Genomic DNA, 27,797 nt, shown 5'->3' on the forward strand with positions numbered 1-27,797 from the left:
TCTTCTGTGGCTCCTTCAATGCTTCAACTTCGTCTATAGTCATGCGTCTACCTTCTTCAAGAATCTCGGAGGATGAAAATTCCTGAAACCACTTCCAACACAAAAACATGAACATACCCATTCCATGTAAAGTGACTGGAAAAATACTATTCCTTTGAAAAAATTGTGCATGCAATGCAGATGAACAAAGTGACGGAGTGCCAAACCGTTCATCAAACACACGCAAACAATGGGGTTGAATGTCGACTTTCTGATCTAAATCAATTAACTGTGGCAAATCACAATGGAAATGCCGATGCTTTATGCTCAATCCTTCTTGTGCTCTTTCGGATACTTTGTCATGCCAAGGAAGAGACATGGAATGTGAATTCCTTGAGTGCAAACATGTCATCTTTTCATGAGTAATCCGCATACTTCCGTGCTCATTCTTGAGTGTTTCGTGTTCAACGTACAATATGGCATGCCTATGAAAAGGGATCACATAAAGACGCTGACTAAAATACAAGAAACGATCACAAATGAAACACTCGAACAATGTGTGTTGACTAACCATTCGAACACATAATATTTCCTGTGGGAGTTCTCTGGACCTAGGCTCGAGAGCCAAGATCGGTTCTTCGTGATTGATCGAATCTGCAATGAGGTTAGCTTCGCTAGAAAAAGTATCAACTAAACCATCAACCTTGTGAACAATCACGTCGTGATCATACAAATCATCATGCTCGTGAGAAATCACATCTTGATCATGCAAATCATCATGCTTATCATTCTCATTCAAATCATCATGCTTATCATCATGCAAATCTTCATGTGTGTTATGCATTGGAGAAGAAGAGACTGAGAGAGTCTCTTGCTCATGATTCTGTTCAAACTGCGCTTGCACAATAGAAAAGAGTCGCAACAACTCAAAAGCAAAGGCTCTTTAGACGAGAGTTGGTACGCTCGCTGCTGTTGCACGCTCCCCCCCCCCCCCCCCCCCTTGTTGCGCCATCACTCCCCCTCATCCCCCCCCCCCCCTCTCTCTCGCCCTCGTGCTGCCTCCAGCCCTTGCGCTGCCCCCTCGCCCCTCGCGCTGCCTCCCTCGCCCAGCCCAGCCCGCCACCCCTGCTGTCATAAAATCTAATATCTAACTAACCCAAATGATTTTCTCATATTAAATTGATCACTTAATGTGGGAGAATAAACGGGAACAAGTGTTAAGATATAGGTATGTGCTTATAGATCTATCTCAACACGGGGCCAATGGTAAAGGGGCCCAAAAGGGAGATGGTCTATCAAAGAGCAAGGCTAACCAATGGAGCATAAGACCTTAGGGTTAGCTTCATTGAAGACCTCCAATAAATGTGTGTAAAAGTCCTTTGACCTTAAGTAAGCTAGGGCTGAGCTTGAGGTGGGAACCCGGCCCAAGCTCGAGGTGCTTGTCATGCTTGAGGTGTTTTTCATGCTTGAGGTGCTTGATTAAGATGCTTGAGGTGCTTGACTGGCTCCATGCTTGAGGTGCTTGACTTGCTGCATGATTAAAGTACTTGAGGTGCCTTGAGAAGCTTGCCTGAGATGCTTGTGGGAACACCCCCTAGTTCAAGTGCTTTGTCATGCTTGGTGAGTAAGGTGCTTGATCACCTAAAAGTCAAAAGCATTCCTACAAGAGGGGGGGCGAGCCCTTTTCCTAGGGGCTAGAGAGAGAACACCCACTCACACACACAAGGGAAGCCCAACTTGAAGAGGCAGCAAGGACACATGTCAGGCCCCTACCCATGTTACCTTCATGTGTTGCTTGAAGCCTATTGGCTAGGCTTCAAAGGGGTCCAATGATAAATTACATGAATTATCTAATTGTTTTAGCATTTATCAAGTCCTCTCTCTCAAAGGGGAAAGGGGGACACTTGTCCCAAGGCTACCCATGTTGCTTGTAATGGCTCTTGCTTGTGATTGGCTAGGCCTGGAAGGGTCCAATGAGCTTCAGGCATGAGCTACAAGGGGGGGTCGACCCAAGCAAGCTAGGGGGGTGCCTAGGGGGTATACTCACCCACACACACTCACAAGCACTCTCATTGTGTGATATGCAAAGTGCAAGAGCTCCCTCTCCAAGCAAGTAGAGGTTGAGAGCCTACACCAACACTCTTGGCTATGGAGTGCAAATCCAACGAAGAGCCACGCTTCAATGCTTAAGCTTGCCATATCCTTCTTCTTCATTACTATGCTATTATGTATGCTAGCAACAAGAGTATGATAAGTGAGGAACTAATTCTTTCTCCTACGAAATGTTTCTTCTTCCTCTTCCCTACCCTCATTCCCTGCTAGCTCTCTCCACCTTCGAAGGTGTTTGAGGTCTTGGGACTGAGGCTTGGGATAGTTAAAGCTTTCTTCAAGTTTATGTTATGTTTGTGGTGCATGAAGCCTTCCATCTTCATGGCATCACCTAGGTCACAAGGAACACAAAGACTGTATTGTAACAAGTCTCTCTTTATGGGAGAAATCATAATACAAATGCCTATTGGAGGGGGACCGGCTCCACATAAATCCGGTCCTCAATTGTTGTCATGTTCTCTAAACTCTCTCTCTTGCAAAAGTATTGTCTATGCCAAGTTAACTAATTGCTATGATTATGTTGCTATCTTCAATTATGTCTACCCGCTATGCTCACAAAATCATTTCTTGAAAGTACTCTCATTAAATTCCGCTATTCTCAAATTGAATAGGCAAATTCCATTACATTGGTATCAGAGCATTTGGTTTCTCTTTTCTTGCTTAAGAAGAGAGGTCCTTAAGTAGCCTATAAATGGTTGATGTTGTTAATTATAATAGAGTAAGTGGAACTGGGATCTAATACCGGTTTTGTTAAGCCCACTATGTGGGGGATGGTGCACACCTCGGGAGCTTTGGACTTAATAATGGAGTCTTTTTAGACTTGCCTACGGCTTTACCATTATTGAGCCATAAGAAGTCCGAAAGGAGCTAGCCCTTGGCAACTCTGCTATGTTAGACCTACTCCTCTACTCTCTATAATTAACCACTTTGAGCCGTGGGTGTAGATACTTAAGAGCCGATTTTCAAAGGCTAAGAGGAGTGGCAACTAAGGTTTTGAATTGCCAGAGCATACACTAAGTACATACATAAAATTTTGTTAACATGGCTGACAATAATCAAGAGAGTAGAATGAACATTGATAGCTTTGATTTTGCACATGAAGGTGCTAATGATGATGCTCCCATGTTTGTGAATTATCTTGTGACTAGGTTGCAACAAGCTATGGGCAACCCTACCTTGCAAGCCGAAGTTACTCAACAACTTCGTGCCTATGGAATTTCCCTTCCTCTCCAAGAGGAGAGAGAGCTTAGGAGGCCTCTTGAAGAGACCCCCAAAAGAAGACTCTCTCCCATTCGAGAGGAGGAATCCAAAGAGAAAGAAAGCAATGAAAGTCTAAGTTCTTCTGAAGATGTGGCTCCACGAAGAAGGCGGTCTAGACGATCGCCTACTCCTCCCAAGAGGAAAAGAGCAACCCATAGTCCTTCTCCTCATCACTCTCAAAGGCAAGAGAGGAAACAAAGGAAGAAAAGGGCTAGGAAGAGGTCACCCTCTTCTCCTTCTTCTTCACCTTCCTTCTCTTCCGATGAAAGTTATGGCTATTCTCCTAGAGAATACAAGAGGGGAGGGCATCGCAAATCATTTCCTGCATGGCGAAGGTCACAAAAGCTAAAGAAGTTCAAGGAGGGAGGAAAGAGTATCTCTTTTCTCACCTACGATGGCACCTTTGGTGCTACCGACAAAGTGTTGGCCTTCATCCAGCAATTTGATGCGGCCTTTGGGGACGAGGGCTTCACAGAGTCCTCCAAGCTACGCCATGTAGCTATGCACTTCCAAAAATCAGCTCGTCAATGGTGGGCTAGCCTTCGTGGCAATGGAGAAGCCCCAGAGACATGGAAAACTCTACGAGTTTCCATCATGAAGCAATTTCTTCCAAGCGATACTAAAGATAAAGTTCTTACCGAATGGCGCGGCTTGAAGCTCCTCTCTCATGAGTCTATCAACAAGTATGTAGATAAGTTTTGGGATTTACATCTCAAAGCTACTGTCTTTCAAAAGATAGACTTTGCCGAGCAAAGACAACAATTCTGTGCGGGATTACCTGAAGAGATGGCCGAATATATCAACTCTCAACGGCCCGGTACTATTACCGAAGTAATCCACCACACCATGGTTGCTTCACGTATCAATTTCCATCAAGGGGCTAGACGTAATGTCAAGCCCATGGAAAACAAAGATAAAAATGATGCAAAGGGGAAATCCAATGCTCAAAATAATTCCCAAGGCACTTCCAACAACAACAACAACAATCGGTCCAAGGAGAAGGGAGTTTATAAAGGTAAAAACAAACTCTCTCCTGAAGAGCTTGAAGCTTTTCGCAAGGACCATAAGTGTTTCAAGTGTGGGGAGCAAGGACATGGCTATCGTTCTTGCCCCAAGAAGAATACTCGCAATGAGACTCCTAGGGCTTCCACTATCGAAGCTCCAAAAGAGGATGCTCATTGCAAAGGATCATCACTCTCCTATGCTTGGGGAAAGGTACGAGAGCATGATGCCTTCATCTTGTTTGACCCTGGCTCTACTCTCAACTTCATATCAATAGAGTTGGCCACCAAGTTGGACATTCAAGCTTTTGAGATGGGAGATATAGTAACAGCTGATGCAGCTTTCAAGGGACAACAAGCCTTCGTTACTCCCTTGATTGGGAAGTTGAGGCTTCATGTCCAAAGCTATGTCGACAAAGAAGACTTCTTCATCTCTCCCCTCCAACATCAGGATGTTATCCTAGGGGCACCATGGTTTGATCGCATGGCTGCCAACATGAAGTTCCCTGAAAGGAGAATTTACTTCACCTACAGGGGAAAGAACATGTATGTAGATGCTAGTGAGAGTGGTCGCACTATTCCACTTGTAAATCCTCTTTCTTTTGATAAATCAATGAAGAGCTCAGTTTCTGCGTACATGATTTATGTCAAAGAGTCTCTAAAAGCTAATAATGTTTCATCAAATGAAAATGATAGGAATCAAGAAGAGTTAGACTTGTCTACTTTTCTAAAAGGATTCCAAGATGTGTTCATCGATGATATCCCTATTGACCTACCTCCAAAACGAGGGGATGATGACCATCGTATTGAGCTCCTTCCAGGAAGCTCACCGCCTAACAAACCTCCTTATCGAGTCTCACAAGCTCAACAAGAGGAGATCATGAGGCAAGTACAAGAGCTGGTAGACAAAGGGATGGTGAGGCCTAGTTCCTCTCCCTTTTGTTCTCCAGTCCTTTTAGTGCAAAAGAAAGATGGTACATACCGTATGTGTGTGGACTATCGAGCACTAAACCATATCACTATTAAAAACAGATTTCCCGTACCTCGGGTAGAAGATCTGTTTGATAAGCTACAAGGCTCTACCTACTTCAGTAGGATTGACCTTAAGAGTGGCTATCATCAAATAAGGATAGTGGATGAGGATATCTTAAAGACCGCGTTTCGCACAACATTTGGTCTTTATGAATATCTAGTCATGCCTTTTGGCTTGACTAATGCACCAGCTACGTTCAATCGTTTGATGGAGAAAATTTTTAGACCATATCGAAAATTCACTGGAGTGTTCTTCGATGATATCATCATCTACTCCAAGTCTTTGGAGGAACATAAGCAACATCTCCAAGTGATTTTTCAAGCCTTGAGGGAGAACAAACTTTTTCTCAACCAAAATAAAAGTGAATTCTTCCTTCAAGAGATTCAATATCTAGGCCATATTATCTCTCACGATGGTATTCGTATGGATCCATCAAAGTTAGAGGTAATAAAATCATGGCCTAACCCAAGGAATCTACATGAGCTAAGAAGCTTTATTGGTATGTGTGCATACTATAGACGCTTCATAGCAAAATTCTCTCAAGTGGCAGGACCACTACACGACTTAACCAAGAAGAACGTTAAGTTTGTATGGACTGCTAAGGAGCAAAATGCTTTTGAAAAACTCAAAGAGAAGCTTACTTCCCAACCAGTCCTTGTGCTTCCGGATCTCTCAAAGCCCTTTGAGGTCCAATGTGATGCTTGTGGTGATTGCCTTGGAGCGGTTTTGCTTCAAGAAGGGCATACCATAGCATATGAGAGCCGAAGGCTCAATGGTGATGAACGAGTCTTGGGCATTTATGAGAAAGAGCTTTTAGCTGTTCTACATGCCCTAGACACATGGAAGCACTACCTATTGGGGACTCCATTTATCCTACGAACCGACCACCAAAGTCTCAAGTATTTCATGACGCAAACCAAGCTTTCTGACAAACAAATGAGGTGGGCAAATTTTCTTTCGCAATTTAATTTTCATATTGCTCACATAGCTGGTAAGCACAATCAAGTTGCCGATGCACTTTCACGACGACCAAAAGTTAATGCGGTGTCTATAGCTACTCACAATGATCTATCCTCTATGATAGATGAGTATGCTACTAACCTTGACTTTAGAGACATAATGTCAGCCCTTGCTTTGGGGAAGAAAGAGGAACCATTCACCTTGCAGGATGGTTATCTTCTTCACGGCAATAGGCTATGTGTTACCCATTCCCTTCGTGAGAAGGTTATGTATGAATCCCATGCTCCTCCATATGCAGGGCATAGAGGTATTCAACCTACTCTCCGAGGAGTAGAGACGTATTTCTATTGGCTTACCATGAAAGTGGACATACAAGAGTATGTTTCAAAATGTGTAGTATGCCAAAAGACCAAGTATGATAGAGGGAAGCAACCTGGATTACTCCAGCCATTGCCTATTCCAAATTCACCATGGGAGAGTATATCCATGGATTTCATCTTTGGATTACCCAAGTCTATCCATGGGAATACAGGAATATGGACAATAGTCGACAGGTTTAGCAAGCAAGCACATTTTATTCCTGTCAAAAAGACTATTAAGGCACATCAAATGGCAACTCTCTTCATATCTCAGATTTTCAAACACCATGGATTACCCACATCCATCGTGTCAGATAGAGATCCTAGAATGACCAGTAATTTCTGGAAAGGTCTCTTTGAAAATCTAGGAACAAGATTGAATTTCTCTTCGGCCTATCACCCACAAACGGATGGCCAAAGTGAGATAGCCAATCTTACGATACTCGATCTACTCAAGACTTATGTTACCGAAGTAGATCAACGCTCACAATGGGAAAAGTATTTACCGCTAGTAGAGTATGCCTACAATAATACTGTACATACTTCTACGGGCAAAGCACCTTTCGAGATCATAGAAGGAAGACCTAAAAGTCCCTTGCTACTGAAAGTACATGGGAAAATCTTCGCCGCCGATGAGTATAGCCGTGACCTACAAGAATCTTTTCAAAAGATTAGGGAGGCTATAGCCATCTCTCAACAAAGGCAAAAAGCTGCTGCTGATAAGCACAGAAGAGCCTTAATGTTCAAAGAAAATGATTGGGTCTTGCTCAAGTTTCCTAAGGCTCGATTAAGGCAAACGACGGGCAAAAATCCTACGGGCCATCAAAAGTATTATGCTAAACTAGCAAAAAGATACTATGGTCCTTTCCAAATCTTGAAGCCTATCAATGAGACGGCTTATCAACTCAAGTTGCCCAACCATTGGCTTATACACAATGCCTTTCATGTAAGCTTACTTAAGCCCTACAAAGGAGAGCCACCAATTGAACCAATTATTGAAGACCCTCCCGAAGTTGAAGACCAAGAAGAGGTGCTACAACCCGAAGCTATCCTTTGGCATGAAGACAAGGTACTACGACATGGTAAGATTATCCGACGGTATCTTATTAAGTTCAAAAATTATCCTTTTGAAGATGCTAAATGGATGCAAGGAGTACAACTTAAGGATAGTATGAACCTTGTCAATGCTTACAATGCTACATTAGAGTAAGCAAATGTATAAATTTCTTTTAAATAACTCATGTTTTTGTCTTATATGACTAGTCCTCTTTTTAATTGTGCACAAAATTTAACTAGTATGCATGCTTAGAATCATGTTTGTGATGACGACGTCTCTCAAACACCAAGTAGAATTTGTCACTCTACTTTGGGAGAATAAAATGTACTAAAGAGCAGACATGCTTGCGGCAGCTATGTCTCCCAAGCACCAAATGGATTAGTCATCCATCTTGGAAAGATGTCATAGGGTAAAAAGGGATCCTTTACCTGCTAAGTACGATTGACTAATGACTAAGACTTTATCTTTTCTACCTCATAGTCGAGGACGACTATGATTTCAAGAGAGAGGTAATGTCATAAAATCTAATATCTAACTAACCCAAATGATTTTCTCATATTAAATTGATCACTTAATGTGGGAGAATAAACGGGAACAAGTGTTAAGATATAGGTATGTGCTTATAGATCTATCTCAACACGGGGCCAATGGTAAAGGGGCCCAAAAGGGAGATGGTCTATCAAAGAGCAAGGCTAACCAATGGAGCATAAGACCTTAGGGTTAGCTTCATTGAAGACCTCCAATAAATGTGTGTAAAAGTCCTTTGACCTTAAGTAAGCTAGGGCTGAGCTTGAGGTGGGAACCCGGCCCAAGCTCGAGGTGCTTGTCATGCTTGAGGTGTTTTTCATGCTTGAGGTGCTTGATTAAGATGCTTGAGGTGCTTGGCTGGCTCCATGCTTGAGGTGCTTGACTTGCTGCATGATTAAAGTACTTGAGGTGCCTTGAGAAGCTTGCCTGAGATGCTTGTGGGAACACCCCCTAGTTCAAGTGCTTTGTCATGCTTGGTGAGTAAGGTGCTTGATCACCTAAAAGTCAAAAGCATTCCTACAAGAGGGGGGGCGAGCCCTTTTCCTAGGGGCTAGAGAGAGAACACCCACTCACACACACAAGGGAAGCCCAACTTGAAGAGGCAGCAAGGACACATGTCAGGCCCCTACCCATGTTACCTTTATGTGTTGCTTGAAGCCTATTGGCTAGGCTTCAAAGGGGTCCAATGATAAATTACATGAATTATCTAATTGTTTTAGCATTTATCAAGTCCTCTCTCTCAAAGAGGAAAGGGGGACACTTGTCCCAAGGCTACCCATGTTGCTTGTAATGGCTCTTGCTTGTGATTGGCTAGGCCTGGAAGGGTCCAATGAGCTTCAGGCATGAGCTACAAGGGGGGGTCGACCCAAGCAAGCTAGGGGGGTGCCTAGGGGGTATACTCACCCACACACACTCACAAGCACTCTCATTGTGTGATATGCAAAGTGCAAGAGCTCCCTCTCCAAGCAAGTAGAGGTTGAGAGCCTACACCAACACTCTTGGCTATGGAGTGCAAATCCAACGAAGAGCCACGCTTCAATGCTTAAGCTTGCCATATCCTTCTTCTTCATTACTATGCTATTATGTATGCTAGCAACAAGAGTATGATAAGTGAGGAACTAATTCTTTCTCCTACGAAATGTTTCTTCTTCCTCTTCCCTACCCTCATTCCCTGCTAGCTCTCTCCACCTTCGAAGGTGTTTGAGGTCTTGGGACTGAGGCTTGGGATAGTTAAAGCTTTCTTCAAGTTTATGTTATGTTTGTGGTGCATGAAGCCTTCCATCTTCATGGCATCACCTAGGTCACAAGGAACACAAAGACTGTATTGTAACAAGTCTCTCTTTATGGGAGAAATCATAATACAAATGCCTATTGGAGGGGGGACCGGCTCCACATAAATCCGGTCCTCAATTGTTGTCATGTTCTCTAAACTCTCTCTCTTGCAAAAGTATTGTCTATGCCAAGTTAACTAATTGCTATGATTATGTTGCTATCTTCAATTATGTCTACTCGCTATGCTCACAAAATCATTTCTTGAAAGTACTCTCATTAAATTCCGCTATTCTCAAATTGAATAGGCAAATTCCATTACACCTGCCCTCTGTTGCGCGCCGCCCTCGCCCCTAGCTGCCCCCAAGCCCGTCCGCTGCCCCCCATTCCCTGGCCGTTTCTCCCCCCGACCCCCCCGCAGCCTCTTGAACTCTAGCTCGCCGCTTTATCCGCCTCCCCATCCCCCCCCCCCTGTTCTCATCGCTCCCGAAGGTCTTCTGCACCTGGCTCTGCAACACTTTTTCTTCGGACAAGTGCTCGGCGTACTCGGTTGCAGATTTTCTTCACCGTCCGCTTCTTCGACTCAGCAGTAGACACAGATGGAGGCTCCAGCTCCGCCACAGAGGGACTCGCCTGAAGCCCCCTCGCCCGACCTCGTTGAGCCCACCATTCGACTTGCTCTCTCGCCGACAGAGCAAGCGAGCCTACCGTAGAGGTAGAGCGCTTGCAGGCGACTTCTGTCATCTGCAAGGTTCTCGGCACCCGTCCTAGCAGAGGAGAGCTGCGAGACCTTCTCCAGGCCCGCCTTCTCGCAGAGGTGGGCAAGATCTTGGATGTCCAGATTCTCGGACGGGGGTACTACTAGATCGAGTTCGAGACTTCCGAGATGGCCTCCAAGGTCATAGCTATGAGTCCATTGGCCATCCGAGCATCACGCGCCCACTTTCGACAGTGGCAACATGGTTTTGACCCGACTTCGGATGTGCTAGTAGAGGAGGCAGACATCCCCATCTCAGTCTGCTTTCCTGGTCTACGGAGGGAGTACCTTCCACTTCTCTCCAGGATTGGCTCCGTCATCGGGACTGTCCTGGAGACACCTCGTACGACAGCATCAGTAGCTGCCAAGGCAGCTGGCATCCCTTGAGTTCGAGTTTTGGTCGGAGATACCTACACGCTCCGGGCTCCCGAAGGTCATCCTTCTGCCTCGGGTGAGTGGGGGTTGGTTTAGACAGAGTGTGGAGTACTCGGGTCTCCTGAACCAGTGCTTCATTTGCAGACAGATGGGCCACCTAGCGAAGGCGTGTCCACGGAGGAGGCCGCGACCTGCACCTGCACCTCAGCCCCAGCCTGCCAAGACTGGGCCGCAGCCACAGCCAGCGGCACAGCGCACAGATTCAGACCCACCCTCCCAGCCTGTGGCTCCAGCGGAGGAGGGGTGGCAGCAGGTCTGTGGCCGTCGAGGCCAGGGGCCACAGCGACAGCCTGGCACTCAGAGTAGCCCTCAGGTGCCTACTCAGCAGCAGTGGGTTCCCACGGGGAACCGCTTTGGTCCTCTTGAGCAGGAGGAGCCCCCTACGCCAGCCTCCACCGCCGTTTCACCCTCGCCAGCCGCCCCACCTTCAGATTTCCCCTCCTCCTCCTCATCCCCTCTCCCGCCCTCTACTCCCGCCTACTCCCCACCTCTTCCCCCTGTCTCTGTCGCCCCACCCCGTTTCTCTTCTCCTCCGCGCCCCCCCCCCCCCCCAGCTCCTTCTCTCCCTCCTCCTGCTTCAGTACCACAGTCGACTCAGGAGACTTGTCCCTCGCCGGCGGCTAGGAGATCTCTTGGCAGCGCCTTTGCCACGAGTCGCCTAGCGAGAGAGGGTCAACCCTTCTTGCGGCCCCCTCTGTAGATTCAGACATCTTCCCTTGTAGCTATCCCTTATGGTCTGACGAGCATTGACCTCCGACGCCGCTTGGATTTCTTTGATTAAAGGTTCACTCGCTTTCTCGGCGATTCCGCAGCAAACCACGAGGCAGCCTGCTTCAGGGTCCACGCTTTGTTCCTCGCCGCTAGGGGGACAGAGGCCTTGGACTCAGCAGTTGGTTTCTCCTTCCCCCTCTGTGGTAGGACGAAGACAGAGTGGTCCCTCGACTCAGTGGTGGGATGGTTGCATACACAGATTCTGGAGTTCTCTCACCACATGGGAGAACTTGGAGTTACAGATTTACTGCAGACGTTGTGGCCACTGGCCAAGTTTGCGGTGACACCCCCAGACTCAGCAAGATGCAGGCACATTGTGGTGTACTTTTTTGCTGATACGTAGTGTTTGCCTTGCTATGTATACATTCATGAGGACTCATGGACAGAGGAGGTTGCTTTACGCACGGCTCGCTCTGCTTGGGCTTGGACTAGGCACTCACTACAGTCTTGCCTATCTAAAGGACGCTCGGATGCGGATTACTCCCCATCCAAGCCAGCCTCGAAGATCGCCCGTCTTGCTGTTGCGGCAGCATCTGTTCTCTCTCGCTCCCCATGAGGATCGTCTAGTGGAACGTGCAGGGACTAGGTGGGCCCGAGTTTCAGCGACAGCGGGACCGATTGCGTCAAGAGCTTCAGCGTTGCCTTGTGGGAGGAGAGATTGATCTCCTTATGCTACAGGAGCACCATCTGTCTGAGAGCCGCATTCGGCGATGTGGTCAGATTTTGCATGGACGATATGATACCTTTTGGTCAGCTGCTTTTGGACCTGGAGGCATCTAGGGTGGGGTATGTATGACTATTGCGGACTCATTGCAGCAGGCCATTGTGGGCAGAGGGATTATTATGCCAGGAAGGGCTCAGTGGATTACTATGCAGGTTCAGGGTGGCCTTGTGGGCTTCCTGAACATCTATGCGCCCAATGTGGCGAGTGCTCGTGCAGAGTTTTGGTCACAGATTGTTGAGTCTTTGCCCCACAGGTTGACCATTGGTGTGTAGGGGGGGACTTCAACATGTTGGAGGACCCTTCTGACAGGATTGGAGGCAGCCATGCTACTGTGCATGGAGTCGAGTTAGCAGCTTGGGAGAGGTTGTGTATGACTTTGAGGGTCTCGGATACATGGCAACACTCTGGCTTTGTGAGGCCTCCAGAGAGTCTTGCCTTCTCTAGGTCGGACCGCAGAGTGGGTGGAGTGAATCTATCGCGGATAGATCGCTTCTACACTAGTGACCACTTCAGTGACTTGGGGGGATCAGTGGGCATCCTGGCAGGGACATCCTTCTCGGACCATGCACCAGTGATACTCACAGTGGCAGACAGGCAGAGGAGTGGGAGCACGATGCTTCGCATCCCAGAGCGGGTCTTGTTGGACTTAGCACTCAGAGAGAGGGTTGAGGCTCTCTGGACAGAGGGCATGGACAGCCAGGCTCTACCTGCAGACAGAGTGGCCTTAGGCCTAGCTCAGCTTAGCCACTTTTTTCTCCAGGAGTCTCTGGCTCGACGGGCTGCAGCGAGAGAGGAGGAGCAACGTCTCAGACGAGGCATTGCTTCACTAAAGAGGATGCAGGAGCAGCATCCAGACAGTCCATGGTTGGAGGAGCAGTTACAACAGGCTCGACAGGAGCTTGCTTGCATGGAGGAGAGGCGCCATGAGTTTGCTTTTCACCGACAGGCATCTCAGTGGACTCAGGTGGGTGACAGAGTGACAGGTGCTTTCTTTGAGACAGTGGGACCTCGGCACTCGCATGCAAAGGTCAATCAGCTGAGGAGACTCGATGGGTTAGTTGTTTGTGAGCCCGAGGATATGCGTGCAGTTGCTACTGGCTTTTACCGCGAGTTATTGTCGGCTGAGCCCCAATCAGAGAGACGGGATGCATGCAGGGAGCAGGTTTGGGCACAGATGCCTTGTCTTGTGACTGAGGAGATGCGCCAGAGGCTAGAGATACCTCTTTAGCTTGAGGAGTTGCACACGGCTCTTAGGGCCCTCCCCCGTTGTAGCTGTCCAGGTGAGGATGGGCTGACTCCTAGTTTCTTCTTGGAGTACTGGGACCTGCTTGGCCCAGATCTTTGTAATGCCTTTCAGTACATTCTGCACACAGGAGTGATGCTGGATAGCATGAGTGAGGGCCTGATTTACCTCATTCCAAAGGAGGGTGGCTCCTTGGATGAGATTCGACAGTGGCGCCCCATCACCATCCTCAACTCAGCCTACAAAATTCTTGCCAAGGCTCTGAGTTTGAGGATTCAGCCACTTTTGGAGAGCCTTATACATGGGACTCAGACAGGTTTTGTCAAGGAATGCAGTATTCTTGACAACATCTTCACTTTCTGGGAGGCTTCTGCCCTTGCACGACTCCGTGGGGAGGACCTTCTGATTCTTCTTCTCGATTTTGAGAAGGCATACGACAGAGTTGACTGGGACTTTCTAGAGGGCACGCTACGCAGGATGGGCTTCTCAGATGCTTGGATCAGAGGGGTGTCAGCTTTGTACAGGCAGGCTCACAGTCAGGTGCTTTTGGTAGGAGGCAGAGGTGAGCGCTTCATGCTCACACGATCGGTCAGACAGGGTTGTCCTCTTGCCCCCTTTCTCTTTCTGTTCTATGCGGAGGCGATGAGCAGATTTTTGGTGTCACAGCGGGTTGGTCTGAGGGGCTTAGCACTCCCTATATGGGGAGATGAGCTTCTGGACGCTGAGTTTGCCGACGACTCAGCCTTGTACTTAGAGGGCCAGGAGGCCAATTTACACAGATGTGAGCAGGCTTTGGAGACCTTCTGCTGTGCATCGGGCGCACTAATCAACTGGAGAAAGACAGTGGCTTTCTCGGTTGGCAGTGCTCCTGTGCCAGATTGGATGCCAGGAGAGGGTTTTAGGTGGATTCCTCCAGGGACTGCAGTTCGGTACTTGGGTTGTCAGGTTGGTTTGGACTGGAGGTTCTCATTTCAGTCAGGGCTTGCTCAGAGACTGTCCCAGCCCTGTTCTTCGAGCTTCAGGGAGGGGGGGCGATTACAACGAGTTGCAGTAGAGGCCCCGTAGGTAGCAGAGTGCTGTTTCCAGAGGATCCGAGTTGTGGGCATCTGTGGGAGGACTTGCGTCATAGACCCTGACCTAGCAGCTCTCGAGACAAGACACTGGAGGCTATGGGCTTGAGAGTGCTGTCCACTGGCACGAGTACAGTGGGATCCTGGTGAGTGGCTATGGAGGGACCCCTTCTTTTCTGCAGACCGCCCAGGAGTCCCCTTCTTTCAGTACACTGTACGGCTTGGACGTCATGTCCTTGCAGCACAGAGAGAGGCCCGCCCCGTTGCAGCACGTCATTGGCAGGAGGAGGGCCTCATAGTCGAGTTCTTGGCAGCTTTTTGGGAGAGGCTGTGGGACTCCAGACAGCCGAGGCGCGTCACTTTGTTCCAGTGGCTGGTTGCACACAGAGCCACAGCAGTAGGGAGCTGGCTTGTGCATAGTGGTCTCTCGGCCGCATGTGCAGCCTGTGACCAGTTGGTGGAGAGTCAGCGTCACTGTCTTTGGGACTATCCCTCGGCCCAGCAGGTGTGGCTACGAGTTCCTCGGCTGATGCCTGCCCTCTCCACGGCTCTACAGTACACTTGGGGGGCAGCGGCTTGGTCCACCCTCACGGGCCGGCACTTCAGTTTGAGCTATCTTCCACCAGTAGGATGATAGTGATGCAGGGGGTGCGACCTACACTCCAGCCTGCTACAGTGCAGTGAGAGAGAGGAGTGTTGGGAGCTCATCAACGGCCTAGCTCTCTGGTTCATCTGGCGGGCCCGCTGTTTCCGCATCTTTGAGGCTCGCCCTGTGCCACCAGCAGAGACTGTTCGTGACTTTTGGCTAGAGCTGATCCATACTCTCAGAGGACAGCTTGAGGGACTATAGGGCAGCTCCGACCGCATGCGGAAGCGCCGCGAGGCTTTCCTTCGACTCTGGAGCCCTGGGCCTTTCTACACCATTGTCCAGGGGGTGCCTACTGTCCACCTGTGTGGCTCTTCCCTCCTCCCATCTCGTGATTTAGCCTCATTGTATATATGCTGTTTTTTCATTGGGAGTGTCTCCCCATCATGCTTGTTGTAGCCCTCTCCTGCAGAGGTGGATGTAGCCCTATGCGCAGTTTTCATTAACTAATAGAAGATCTTTTTCTTGGAAAAAAAAAGAGTGGCAACAACTGTTTCATGTGTTGGTCGCTCTTCTCTTTTCTTGCTTTGTTCTCGCGATCAAATTTAGCTTGTCTTTCTTTGGCTTCTAAGCGTGCTTGCTCGTGCTCACGCCTGATGGCTGCCACTCTTTCTTCGTATTCAGGATCTATGGCTGCCCTTCTTTCTTCGGTCGCCAATCGCGCTTGCTCACGCTTACGCTCAATAGCTGCCTTTCTTTCTTTGCGTTCTAACTTCCTGTCCATAAACAACTGCTTCAACTCTTCTATAGATGTTAGTGCAATCCTTGGCGTAGATGGGGAAGGGGGAGGGTCAGAAAAACCTCATGGTGGGGAAAACTCTTCTTCGCCACTCCCATGCTCACCACCTCCATGCGAAGTATCCATTCCGCTTCGGGTGATGACCATCCATTGAAGTCTTGGGTTCTTAAGTTCACGAGGAACTTGGGTTCTTGTGGGTCTTGGGTCTTGGGTCTTGAGGTTCTTGAGGGTCTTGAGTCTTGAGGTTCTTGAGGTTCTTGAGGGTCTTGAGTCTTGAGGTTCTTGAGGGTCTTGAGTCTTGAGGTTCTTGAGGTTTTGGAGTCTGGAGGTTCTTGAGGTTCTTCTTTCGCTTGCAATCCGTGTTAGAGAAGGATCTTCTCTTCACTCGAGCTCTGCTCTTTTCTGCGGGCGTAGGCCTTGCGCTCACACCATGGTTGCTTTTTCCCACCTCACGTTGATTGGCCGGCCGCTAAGTGCACGGTCCGCTCTCAACGAGTGAAAAGAGGCACAAGGGGAGGCTGGACAAGCCCTTCTTTCTTGGGTTTCCTGTCACTCTTCAAAACACGATCAGGAATCGACACGCCCAAGAGAACTTGGGTTACGTGCGACTGCAACAAGCAAATTTTTATTTTTATTGTGGTTCTTTCCTTGAGTGATACAGAGCACTGCCAAAGCTTTGATACCAATGTAAGGTGCAGCGAAAGTGAATGTTGAACTTTGCTCAAGATGAGTGCTTCGAACTGTGCTCAAGGTTCCTTTTACTTACGGAAGGGAGAGTCTTCCGTTCCTTTAGTGAGAGAGTGCAATGGACACAAACAAAGTGGTGAACACTGTGAATGAAGGTGCATGAGACTGAGAGACAGAGAGAGAAGAATATGACACCGGAAAAGTTGTCAAACCCTCCTTCGAAGGTCCCACTCTCTATGAGCGGTCTACTTTTGATTGCACAAATGTCTACAATGCTTTGGACTTGCCGACGATGTCGACGATGATGAGGACGACGACGAGACGGGCTGAAATCTGAAAACGCTAATGGCTGAAATCTGCAAATCTTGTATCTACTGAATTCTGACTCTATGTTGGCGACGATGCGATGATGACGATGCGACACCGAGAGGTTTGTAAAACCCTCCTCCGAAGGCCCCACTCTCGTCGGCGTGAGTGGTCTACTTTGATTGCACAAAGGTGTACAATGCGAATGCAATGGACTGATGCAATGGGACTATGCCGATGACGACGACGGTGGTGACGACGACGACTTGATGGCTGAAATCTGGGATCTTCTAATCGCTGAATTCGGGGACTGTTTCGGTGGCTGAAAATGACTGTTTTGGCTGCGTTTTTATGGCTGAAAATGGGGGAGCATCTGCAACCATCTTGGGGGCTGATCTGCTACGGAGTCTAGGCTGAAAACTGCGTTTTGTCACTGCTGAAATCTGCAGATTCCCTAGCGTTAGTGATTGGGCTGAAAAACGCTGGAAATGGGTGAAGTCTGCTGGCGTTTTTGGGAAGGAAAACACTGCTGAAGCTGTGGCGATTCTGCAAAGAAAACGCTGGCTGATTGGCACTCTAGGCGATCATGCAAGGGGGACAAGCACTAGAAGGTGGAGGACTTCACGGCGAAGGAAGGTCTTTGAAAAACGCCAAGGGAAGGAAGGTATGGCGAGGATCTACTGCTTGGGGGGGGTTACTGCTGAGAAGTTGCCTGTTGAGCGGGAAGCTCCTGCTGCCTCTTCTGCCAGAAAGTGCTAACTTGGGTTTGCTTATATATTAACTTAGCAAAATTGCCCTACCTACTTTTGTTGGAAAGTCACTTAAAAATAATAAGTGAAAATACCAATAAATAGGAAAATAGGCTAAATGCACTGGAAAATTCCCCTAACTGATGCTAATGGATTCTGATGGGAATTCCGATGGTCATGCTGTGTGCAACCAGAGGATATGCATCTATGCTAAGTGATTGGGCATGCACGGTCTATGAATAGACTCACAAAAGTGCCAGATCACTGCTAATCTAGACTGACTGAACTGACGGGACCCCTGCTATGGTGTAGCTTGTCCACGGACACATAGGGTTGGGATGTGTCACGTGACATCCCCTCCTTTTCAAAGTGAGGTACTGGTACCGAACTGTATGGCGTCGAGGGAGATCGCCAACAGCATCCGGAATCCTTGAAGGGACTCTTCGCTGGCCCACTCTGATGTGTGGGTCGTGCGGTACTTGAACTTCATAGCTTCTTTGGGCCGCGCCGAAAGCGACAAAGTCTTCTGTGACTCCTTCGATGCTTCAACTTCGTCTAGAATCCCGTGTCTTTCGTCTTCAAGAATCTCCATGGTTGAAAATTCCTGAACCCATCTCCAACACAAAACCATGAACATACCTATTCCATGTAAAGTGAAGGAAAAAAATCTTGTCTTCTCTAAAGACTGTGATAGAGACGGAGTGACAACCCGTTCATCAAACATGTGCAAACAATGAGGTCGAATCGTTTCTGTTTGATCGAAATCAATCAACTGTGGCAAATCACAATGGAAGTGCCCATGCTTGGTGCTCATACTATCACGTGCTCGTTCAGAAACTGTGCCATGCCAAGGAAGAGACATGGAATGTGACTTTCTGACATACAATCTTTTCAACCTTTCATGCACAATCCACATACATTCGTGCTCATCCATGAGAGAAACGTGCTCAACATACAATATGTCATGCCTAGGAAAAGGGATCACATAACGATGCTGACTAAAATACAGGAAACCTTCACGAATGAAACACTCGAACAATGCGTGCGTATCAATCATACGAACACATAATACTTCTTGTGATGGTTCTTTGGACCAAGGCTCGAGAGCCAAGATGGATTCTTCCTGAATGATCGAATCGTCCCGTGGGAGTTCTTTGGACCTCGACTCGAAAGCCAAGGTCGGATCTTCGTGATTGATCGAATCTACAACGAGGTTAGCTTCGCTAAGAAAAGCATCCATTAACACATCATCCTTGTGAACAATCACATCTTGTTCATGCAATTCATCATGCTTGTCTTTATCATCCAAATCATCATGCAAATCATGGTTAATCAAATCATCATCATGCTTCACACAATCATGCAAATCCTGTGTGTCATGCTGTGGAGAAAGAGAGACTAAGAGAATCTCCTTATCCCGAATCCTTTCAATCTTGTCCTGCATATTAGCAATGAGGGATGGAGAAGGAGAAGTATCCACTCCATGAAAGACAATAGGAGAATCACTGTCGGCATGGAGAGTGATAGTGCTAGCCGCAAATTTTATGACAACATCAGTCTCACGAAACCACTTAATGCCTAAAATCATATCACATCTTGAGAGAGGAGAAACAACAAATCTTCTAGTGAAGGCAGTCTGTTGAATTGCAAACAACACATCAAGGCATTCCTCGGTGATGAGAGCTTCCATACCAGGACGAAAGCCAGAGACCTCAATAGGAGATCTCGGACCAACTCGAGGTGGGCTTTCTCAACTAGAGAGGAACTGATCACATCATGCATACTACCTGGGTCAAACAATATGACAAAACGGTGCCCCGACGTACGACCATAACATTTAATGAGAGAATCATCAATGGGAGGGTCCTGAGAAACTTTGGGCACAATCGTGTTATCATTCATTGCATTGACAAATGTAGTGTATGTTGTGGGTTCTTTAGATTCATTCGATTCAAGCTTAGGACATGTTCGTTTTATGTGACCCTTAATGTGACAATGAAAACAACGACCTTCTTTAGAATAAGTGCTTTGTTCTTCCGACGTGATGTATTGTCACCAACATGTGACTACTATCTATCCTTTTTGTTGATTTCTTTCTTATTATCTATTTACTTTCACTTTTTGGAAACACCCCTCGGGAAATCTAACTGCCTTGCATTGCATAGCTAGTGTGGAACTGTCCAGAGGGAGTCCAGGCTTGAGGGCAAGAGAGTACTAAGGTTGGACAAGGACTATGGTTAGCCAAGTGGGGTCATTGACTAGCCAAAGTGGAATCCTTTGCTACAGAGGCTACATTTCAGTTCTGGATGTGGCCGCAGTGTACAAAGAGGGTCGGATGACCTAGAAAGATACAATGGCAGCATCTCCTAAAATTTAGGGAACTGCTATTTTGGGACCTGAAAATGTGTTGACGTCATTACCTCCGGAATGACAAGGGGAACATTTTCTTACTCTGCCGTGAAGTCAACTGGGCAACCGGTTGGGAGATTTTTAGGCGGCAACCCCGAAACGGGAAAATGCTTATAAATGTGCCAAGTGGCACCTTCTGGTGCACTTGCCTCATGCAACAAGAAGTGGCGCTGAATTTTAAGCTGGGAGAGGCTCATTTGCAGCTTTTGTCACAGGTTAAGAGCTATGGAGTGCTTGCTTTCCCTCTTATGCACAGTGCGGTGCCAGGAGTGATGCCCTGCACGCTACACACTGCCCTCTCTCTCCCCTTTGGCAGTATGTTATGCCCCTCTAGTGGGCTCTTCATTTGACCAATGTACAGTTGTGTGGGTTCATGCGCGATTGCCGAGGCAAGAGCCTCTTGCACAGGTATTGGATTAGCTAGCGGCTAATCCCCCCGCAGGTACAGGTGAATTCGGAGAGGTTTCACGCCAGAAATCTCGTCCGATTCAAAGGGCAAGTAGCCCTACAGGTGCGGGAGCTCGAGGACTTGCTACGGATGCGACCGGCACGCGAAACGGAGCCCGAAACAGTAAATTACAGCCTGCTGTGTATTTTTGCAGGTTTAGGGTTTTGGCCCTAAACGGACCCTAATACCCCCAGGAGGTTCGGGGATGCAAGGGGACCGCTGTAAAGGTGATCTGGCGCATTTTCAGGGCTGAAAATAGAGAATTCAGCGTGCTGCAGATTCTCGCCAGGTTTTGCGAAGTGCCCGTATGCGTCGGGAAAGTCAGTCAATGCGTGGGAATACTGACTGTGAAGTGTCCTAGTACAGTTATGCTGCCGAAATCGGGTTGGAACAGTGGAAATTCAGTCGAGTTTGTGCGGGGCAGCTTGTAGGGATTCACAACGTTTATTCCCTCTTTTGAAGAATAAAGAAATACCGAAAGGGGCGCCTAAGTTAGGGGCCAATCTGGTGTCGGTCTACTCATACAGGTGCAATCTAGCAGCCTGTATCCCTCTCCCCTTTGTTGTGTCTTGAAAGTACAGGTAAAATAGACGACTAATAATGGGTGAAAGCTAAATCAAGGTTTAAAGTAAAGTCTACCGCCCTTTTTGGATTGAACAGGCCGGTTTCATGTATCCTCCTACAATTCCTTGTGCTACCTTTTCATCTGGAGTAAGCTTAGGTTTAGCAGTTGTGTTAGCCTTACCCTTAGATTCATTGGAAGAATTCTTTGATGAGAGAGTGTTGGTAGATTGGTTAGAAGAGTTATCATTCTTACCATTCTTACTGTTCTTACCGTTCTGAGGAGTCTGCGAGGTACTTGTGGAAGTCTTGTTCTCCTTAGGCTTTCCCTTGTTGTGCGTCATCTCTTGTGCGAGAGCAATCTCTACCGCCTTGTTGAGATCGATTGGATCGAGTACCTCAACATCGTACTTGATATACTCGTCCAATCCAAAGAGAAAAATCTCTTTGCGCTTATTATCTGACATGCGTAGTTGGGTACCTAGCTACAAAACACGATTAGAAAAAGACATAACCGGCATACCATTTTGCTTGAGAGCGCGCCAATCGTCTTTCAATCGTGCGAGGTACTGAGGTGGTATAAACCGCGCCTTGAGCTTGTCTTGGAAATCCGCCCAACTAAAAGAGAGGGACGTGAAATCGTCGGCTGCCTCTAGGTGCGCGGCTAGCTATGCCTCTTTCCAAGCGTGGTACCAATTAATGGCATCACCGGCAAGGTACATAGCTGCCGTCAAAACTTTGCTATTGCTTGTCTTCTTAGTTGTCGCAAAATAAGCATTAAATTGATGCAACCAAGAATGAATAACTGTAGTATCCATCTTACCGTCGTACTTACTGAAAATCAACTTTTCTGTAACTGGGTTGTGGGAATCCGCATCGTGGCTTGCACCACGAGAGGAACTCCCATGATCTTTGGGTGGTTCGGTCTTCGGGGCTAGAACTTGGGCAAGCAATTCTTGAGTGTGAAGCTCTCGTCGAGCTTCACGCTCGGCCTCCAATGCTGCGTGTCTTGCTGCCGCTTCTTCCTTCCTGAGTTCTTTTCTTTCTTTTCTTGCGTCGCGCTCGCGTTCTAAAGCAAGGCGCTTGTCTTCCTGTCTATCTATCATGGCCATCATTTGCTTCATCATTGCCTCCATAGGGTCTGGCGTAAATGGCGAAGGGAGAGGGTTTGAAAAATCTCCTGGCGGGGAAAATCCTTCGTCGCCTCTCTCATGCTCATCACCTGAATGCGAAGTATCCATGCCGCTTTGGGTGACGACCATGCACTATGATCTTGGGGTCTTAAGCTCGCTAGGAACTTGGGTTCTTGAGGGTCTTGAGGTCCTTGATTCGTGAGAATCTAGGGTTCTTGAGGTTCTTGAGTCTTGAGAGTCTTGGGTTCTTGGGGTTCTTGAGGTTTTCTTTCGCTTACAAATCGCGTCGAAGAAGGATCTTCTCTTCACCCGAGTTCTATCCTTTTCTGCGGGCGCACCCCTTGGCGGCCTTGCGCTCTCACCAAGGTTGCTTTTTTCCACCTCACGTCGATTGGCCGGCCGCTAAGTGCACGGTCCGCTCTCAATGAGTGAAAAGAGACACAAGGGGAGGCTGGACAAGCCCTTCTTTCTTGGGATTCTTGTCACTCTTCAACAAAACACGATTAGGAATCGCCACGCCCAAGTAAACTTGGGTTCATGCGATCACAAGAAGCAAAAAAAATAAATTCTTGTGGTTCTTTCCTTGAGTAATACTCCTAAAGCTCTGATACCAATGTTAGGTGCAGCGGAATGAATGTTGTATTTTCTCAAGATTAGTGATCTTTATTGCTCAAGGTTCCTTTTAGTTCTTTAGGGAAAGAGAGAGCTTTCCGTCTTATGGAGAGTGCTATGATCACGAACAAAGTGAATGGATTGTGCGTGCAAGTGAATGAGACTGAGAGAAGGAGAGAGAAGAGATACGACACCGAGAGGTTTGTAAAACCTTCCTCCGAAGGCTCCACTCTCGTCTGCGAGAGTGGTCTACTTTGATTGCACAAAGGTGTACAATGCGAATGCAATGGGACTATGCCAATGACGACGACCGTGGTGACGACCAACCCTACTAAGCTTGATGATGAGGTAGTGAAGCAGTTAATGAGAGTCACCTCTCTTAAGAAGAGGGCTCAACTTCATGCAGAGAGTACTAAAAGCACTCATTCAAGTGCGGCGCCCACATCAGTGAAGGATTGCGTGGCTCCGTCAACCTCAAGATTCCATGAGCCCCTTGCTTGCAATAGCAACAACACCCACATGGATGATAAGGGCAGAGATATTGTCCCCTTTTCCTCCATTAATCCAAGCTTACAACCTTTCGATCCTTGATTACTCCCATCCTCGGGTCGTTCCCCAACCTCCATCACTACTATAACTTCTTGGCCTTACCTGCATGGCTGTACCGCCCAACACCCAGCTTGTGTCCTTTACCGCTTGCCCCCCTAGCTACCGTAGGTTCCTTGCAGGACTTTTTAGACTCCCTGCACAGTGAGTCCCCGTCAGAGATCTGCGAGGTTCTGGACTTCTACTGCGGGATCCAACTGCTGAAAACTGAAAACGTTGGTGCTACTGCTAATTCTGTCGCGATGGAATTGCACAACGCCGGGGCTGATCTGCAAACCAAAAACGCTAGGGTTGAAAACTGTCTACTGCGGGAAATTTGCTAACGCTAGGGCTGATCTGCTGTGTTGTTGTGGAATCTGCTAATGCTAGGGCTGATCTGCTGCTGCAAGCTGCTAACACTAGGCTGATCTGTCTTCTGTTGTTGCCGGGCTGATCTTGTCCAAAAACGCTAGCTTCCCTACTGCTCGGTACCTTGGCAGCCCATTGAGCCTCTTCTCGGCCATTCCCTCGCCACATCGAGTGCTCCCATTGCTGCCCATCATCGGCATCATCAAGATCTGTGTTTTGAGCCTTGCTTTACACGACACATTGGCTGCGTTTTTGCGGCCAGCTTTCAGCCCTTGATCCCTCTCACATCTGGAGCGCAATCTGCCTCAGATCTACCCTTGGTGGCCATCAACAACCCCTCATCGAGACGGATCTAAAGGTGCATCAAATCAGCCTTGGAGGTGCTTCATTTTGAAGAGTTACCACGGTGACATTCCCCATTTGAGTCAGTAGAGTCTGTACTTGAGGTATTGCATGTGTGTACATTCCATTTGGCAATTACGCAATCAAAGGCAAATACCACATCGGCAATGGTGTGGGGGGCCCTTGAGAGGGTTGGTTGGGACCCCATCGGGTGTCTCTCTCTCTCTCTCTCTCTCTACACATCTCTACCTCTCTCATTCTCTCTTTAAGGAAATAAAAAGAACCATCTCTCTTGCTAAGTAGCACACATTCAAGCAAGGAAAGAAGTAAAGATTTGTGGAAGTGTAAAGTCTAAACTTGTCATTATTTCAATTGCGCTGCACCTGACATTGGTATCAGAGCTTTGTGATTTTGCACTAATCAGCTAATCTTTGGATTTTTTTTTCTCTCTCTAGTGTTTGAGTGTGTGTTGTAGTGTTTCGCCCAAGGACGCTTCTCTCACTCAGGAAACTGCAGGACCTGCCATTGCGGTAGGAGCGTGTGCCTTGAGCATAGGAAATGCAAACACTATATACTGGGAGTCACAGTTTTGGTGCGCCTGCGAGAGGGTAGTTGACTCAGTGTGCGTGCTCGACCACGTCGACATAAAGAAATCCTAGCACGGATATTTACAGTCATAACTAGACCACATGACAGATCGCATCATTGAAGACATGCACTGGAAACATAAAGATGTTGATTTTTGCGAGTATCAGGATTTGTTAGTGGCCTACGACGACAAAGGAAGGCACCATCCAGATTAGCCTATTAGCTTTGGAGTCTTGGCATTGTTTGCACAACCATCTCTCCCATCTGCGTGGAGAATTACATCGTTCCAAAAGAGGCACTGCATCGTCATGGATCTGTACACATCTTTGGCAGCACATCGGGTCCACACCATCTGCACGATCGGTGGCCATCAATCCGGAGCCAAAAGGTTCCAATCTAAGGCAACCACCATGGGAGTTCGCATGCATCATGAGCCTACATTCGCAGCCACATCCGTTGCAGAGACAAGGATTCATCTAGAGCTTTCATCATACGACAATCTAGTCAAAGCCCCAAGAGGAGCCGCTATCTTTGAGGAGTTATTTGGCGGTTTCATGAGACATCATACACAGGACTTGCATGGCTCGTGGGCATTCCAAAGGACATATCGATCTTCATCTCCCATTCGGTGTTGCTCTCGCCAATCTACCCGCGTAGGGGCAAATAGGCTGGCCGGTAACCTTTGTGGGCATCATTGTTTGCATATCCAACAATTCGCTCTACGTGTATCCATATCTGTCTATTACACTACGGTGGGCATCTGGCATGACGAGCTTGTAGGTCTAGCCTTCTAGGTTAGAGAACCGTCTTGGTCCAGTTGGTTTGTCAAATGGTTCGCGGATGATTATAGGTGCGTACATTTGCACATTTTTACTAAATTTCCCGACTTGAACTTAAAAGTCAGCCAAGAAGAGGCTTAATGGGCTGCTGAAGTACCGTGCTGCAATGGAGAGGCTAGCAGTGACAGATCGTGACCGGTTCCGGGGAGGGAAAGGGCTAAAATCTGAAAAAGATGGGCTCTGCTGCCAAGTGATGGCGCTTGGTTGATCTGCTACTAGGATGCAAGAACGCCGGGGCTGGTCTGCAGAAAATGATAGGGCTGATCTGGCGCTAGCTACATCTGATGGAAGCGTTGGGCTGGCTCTCTGCTAGCGCTCCACACTTATGCAAAAAAACCGCTAGACTGAGGGTTTCCTTTATACTACTCCCCGAGTGCTCCCATTGCTGCCCATCATTGGCAACATCAAGATCTATGTTTTCAGCCCTGGTTGCGTTTTTGCAGCCAGCTTTCAGCCCTTGATTCCTCCCGCATCGGGAGCGCAAATCAGCCCCATACCGCCATCAGCAACCCCTCATCAAGACGGATCCAAAGGTGCATCAAATCGGCCGTGGAGGGGCTTCATTTTGAAGAGTTACCATGACGACATCCCCCATTCGAGTCAATAGAGTCTGCATTTGAGGTATTGCATGTGTGTACATTCCATTTACGCAATCAAAAGAAAATACCACATCGGCAATGGTGTGGGGGACCCTTGAGAGGGTTGGTTGGGACCCATTGGGTGTCATCCCCCCCCCCTTCTCTCTCTCTTTCTTTCTCTACAAGGAAATAAAAGGAACCATCACTCGTGCTAAGTAGCACACATTCAAGCAAGGAAAGAAGTAAAAATTTGTGGAAATGTAAAGTCTAGATCTTGTCACCATTTCAATTCCGCTGCACCTGACACCATGTCAACGGTAAAGAAAGTGCATGCTTGTGGGCATGGCTCTGGAGGGTCGGGCAGGCGCCCCAAATCTCGGTGGATGTGATAGCTGGTGGGGGGAACGCTCATGAAAAAATCTCCATGCCTCGCCTGAGTCCTGGCTCAAGAATAGCTGGTACAACTCCTAAGTGACTAAGCGGGAGGCCTCTACTTATCCCATAACATAGTCCTCCACGGTGCCTCTGCTCTTGGTGTGTCCTGCATGTGGGAAGCATGCCAAGCCTCATGATCCTGCCTTTGTTGGTTATCCTTAGAAGCTAGGCTGCAGCCACCTCTTCTCGATTGCGCAACATTCTCCTCCTCCTGCCTATCCCTTGGTGCTGCCCACAACATTCTCACCTTCGCCAGCTGCCTTACGTGCCTCTGAATTTTTATACTTCTCAATGTAGAATGCATCCACCCCCATGCTAATAGTCATCCTACTCAAAATAGGAGCCTTTCTATGTGACAAGATTATAAGGTCTGATTCTAGCAACCACTACGGATTAATGAAAGCTAGTCAAGTCCTATCAGTCGTGAGTCGTGTGAAGGCCCAGTTGGGTGGATGAGCATAAATATAAAAGATTTAAGAAATATTCGCTTGGGTCTTTTTTTTGAGGGAAGGGGGGTGGGGGGGGGGGGTATGTGTGGAGCAGGGGTGGTGTACTCTGTTTGTTTCACTTGGATTTCACAGTTCGAATATGGACATAGGGCTGTGTGATGTGAAGGTATGTGAAAATGATGCTGCTTGTTGCTTGGTATCTTCAGTGCCTTTTCTTACTGGTTAACAAGGAGTTTGTGGTGCTTGTAAGGCGAAAACAAAAGTTGCAGGAGTCACTGCACGTAATGATGGTGCAGCTTGTGTTCTTTGCACTGTTCTTTTTTGCCCCCTTGCACATACATGCGTGCGGTGTAAGTTTTTTTGAAACTGCCCAAAGTTTGTTTTGGTTCTGTTTATAACATAGACCGAGTATTGTCTTGAGATGTCTGTTTTACTTGCTCAAATTGTAGGGCTCCACCATTTCAATTGAAGGGGATGAATTTTGGCACATGTCCAAAGTCTTGCGGCTTGCTACTGATGATAGGTGCGCTGACTCATAAACGGTTCACTAAGTTGCTCTTTAAGATTAGGTTAAGTATTAACTAAAGACATAAATGATTTGGTTGTGAAGGGTGGAGCTATTTGATGGGAAAGGAGGTATTGTTGAAGGGGTTGTGACGGCAACCAGTCGCAACTCTATACATATTACCGCTGCTGGAGACGTATTCCATCTATCTCCAGTGGGGCCATTTTGGCATGTAGCTGCGGCTTTTGGTTGGTAATTGCCT

General features: G+C 47.7%; 1 protein-coding gene across 1 annotated transcript in view; it reads left to right on the forward strand.

Annotated features, from left to right (window-relative positions):
* LOC147426684 (methyltransferase) overlaps positions 1–27,797 on the forward strand; it is a 62,432-nt gene that overhangs the window by 27,318 nt on the left and 7,317 nt on the right. Inside the window, exons 2-3 of the mRNA XM_086498531.1 lie at positions 27,480–27,553; positions 27,641–27,783. Coding sequence (XP_086354657.1) covers positions 27,480–27,553; positions 27,641–27,783 — 217 coding nt within the window. The remainder of the gene's footprint in view (positions 1–27,479; positions 27,554–27,640; positions 27,784–27,797) is intronic.

The sequence above is a fragment of the Adiantum capillus-veneris genome, chromosome 24, assembly GCF_014529385.1.
Source record: "Adiantum capillus-veneris isolate H3 chromosome 24, ASM1452938v2, whole genome shotgun sequence".
NCBI classification, from domain to species: Eukaryota; Viridiplantae; Streptophyta; class Polypodiopsida; order Polypodiales; family Pteridaceae; genus Adiantum; species Adiantum capillus-veneris.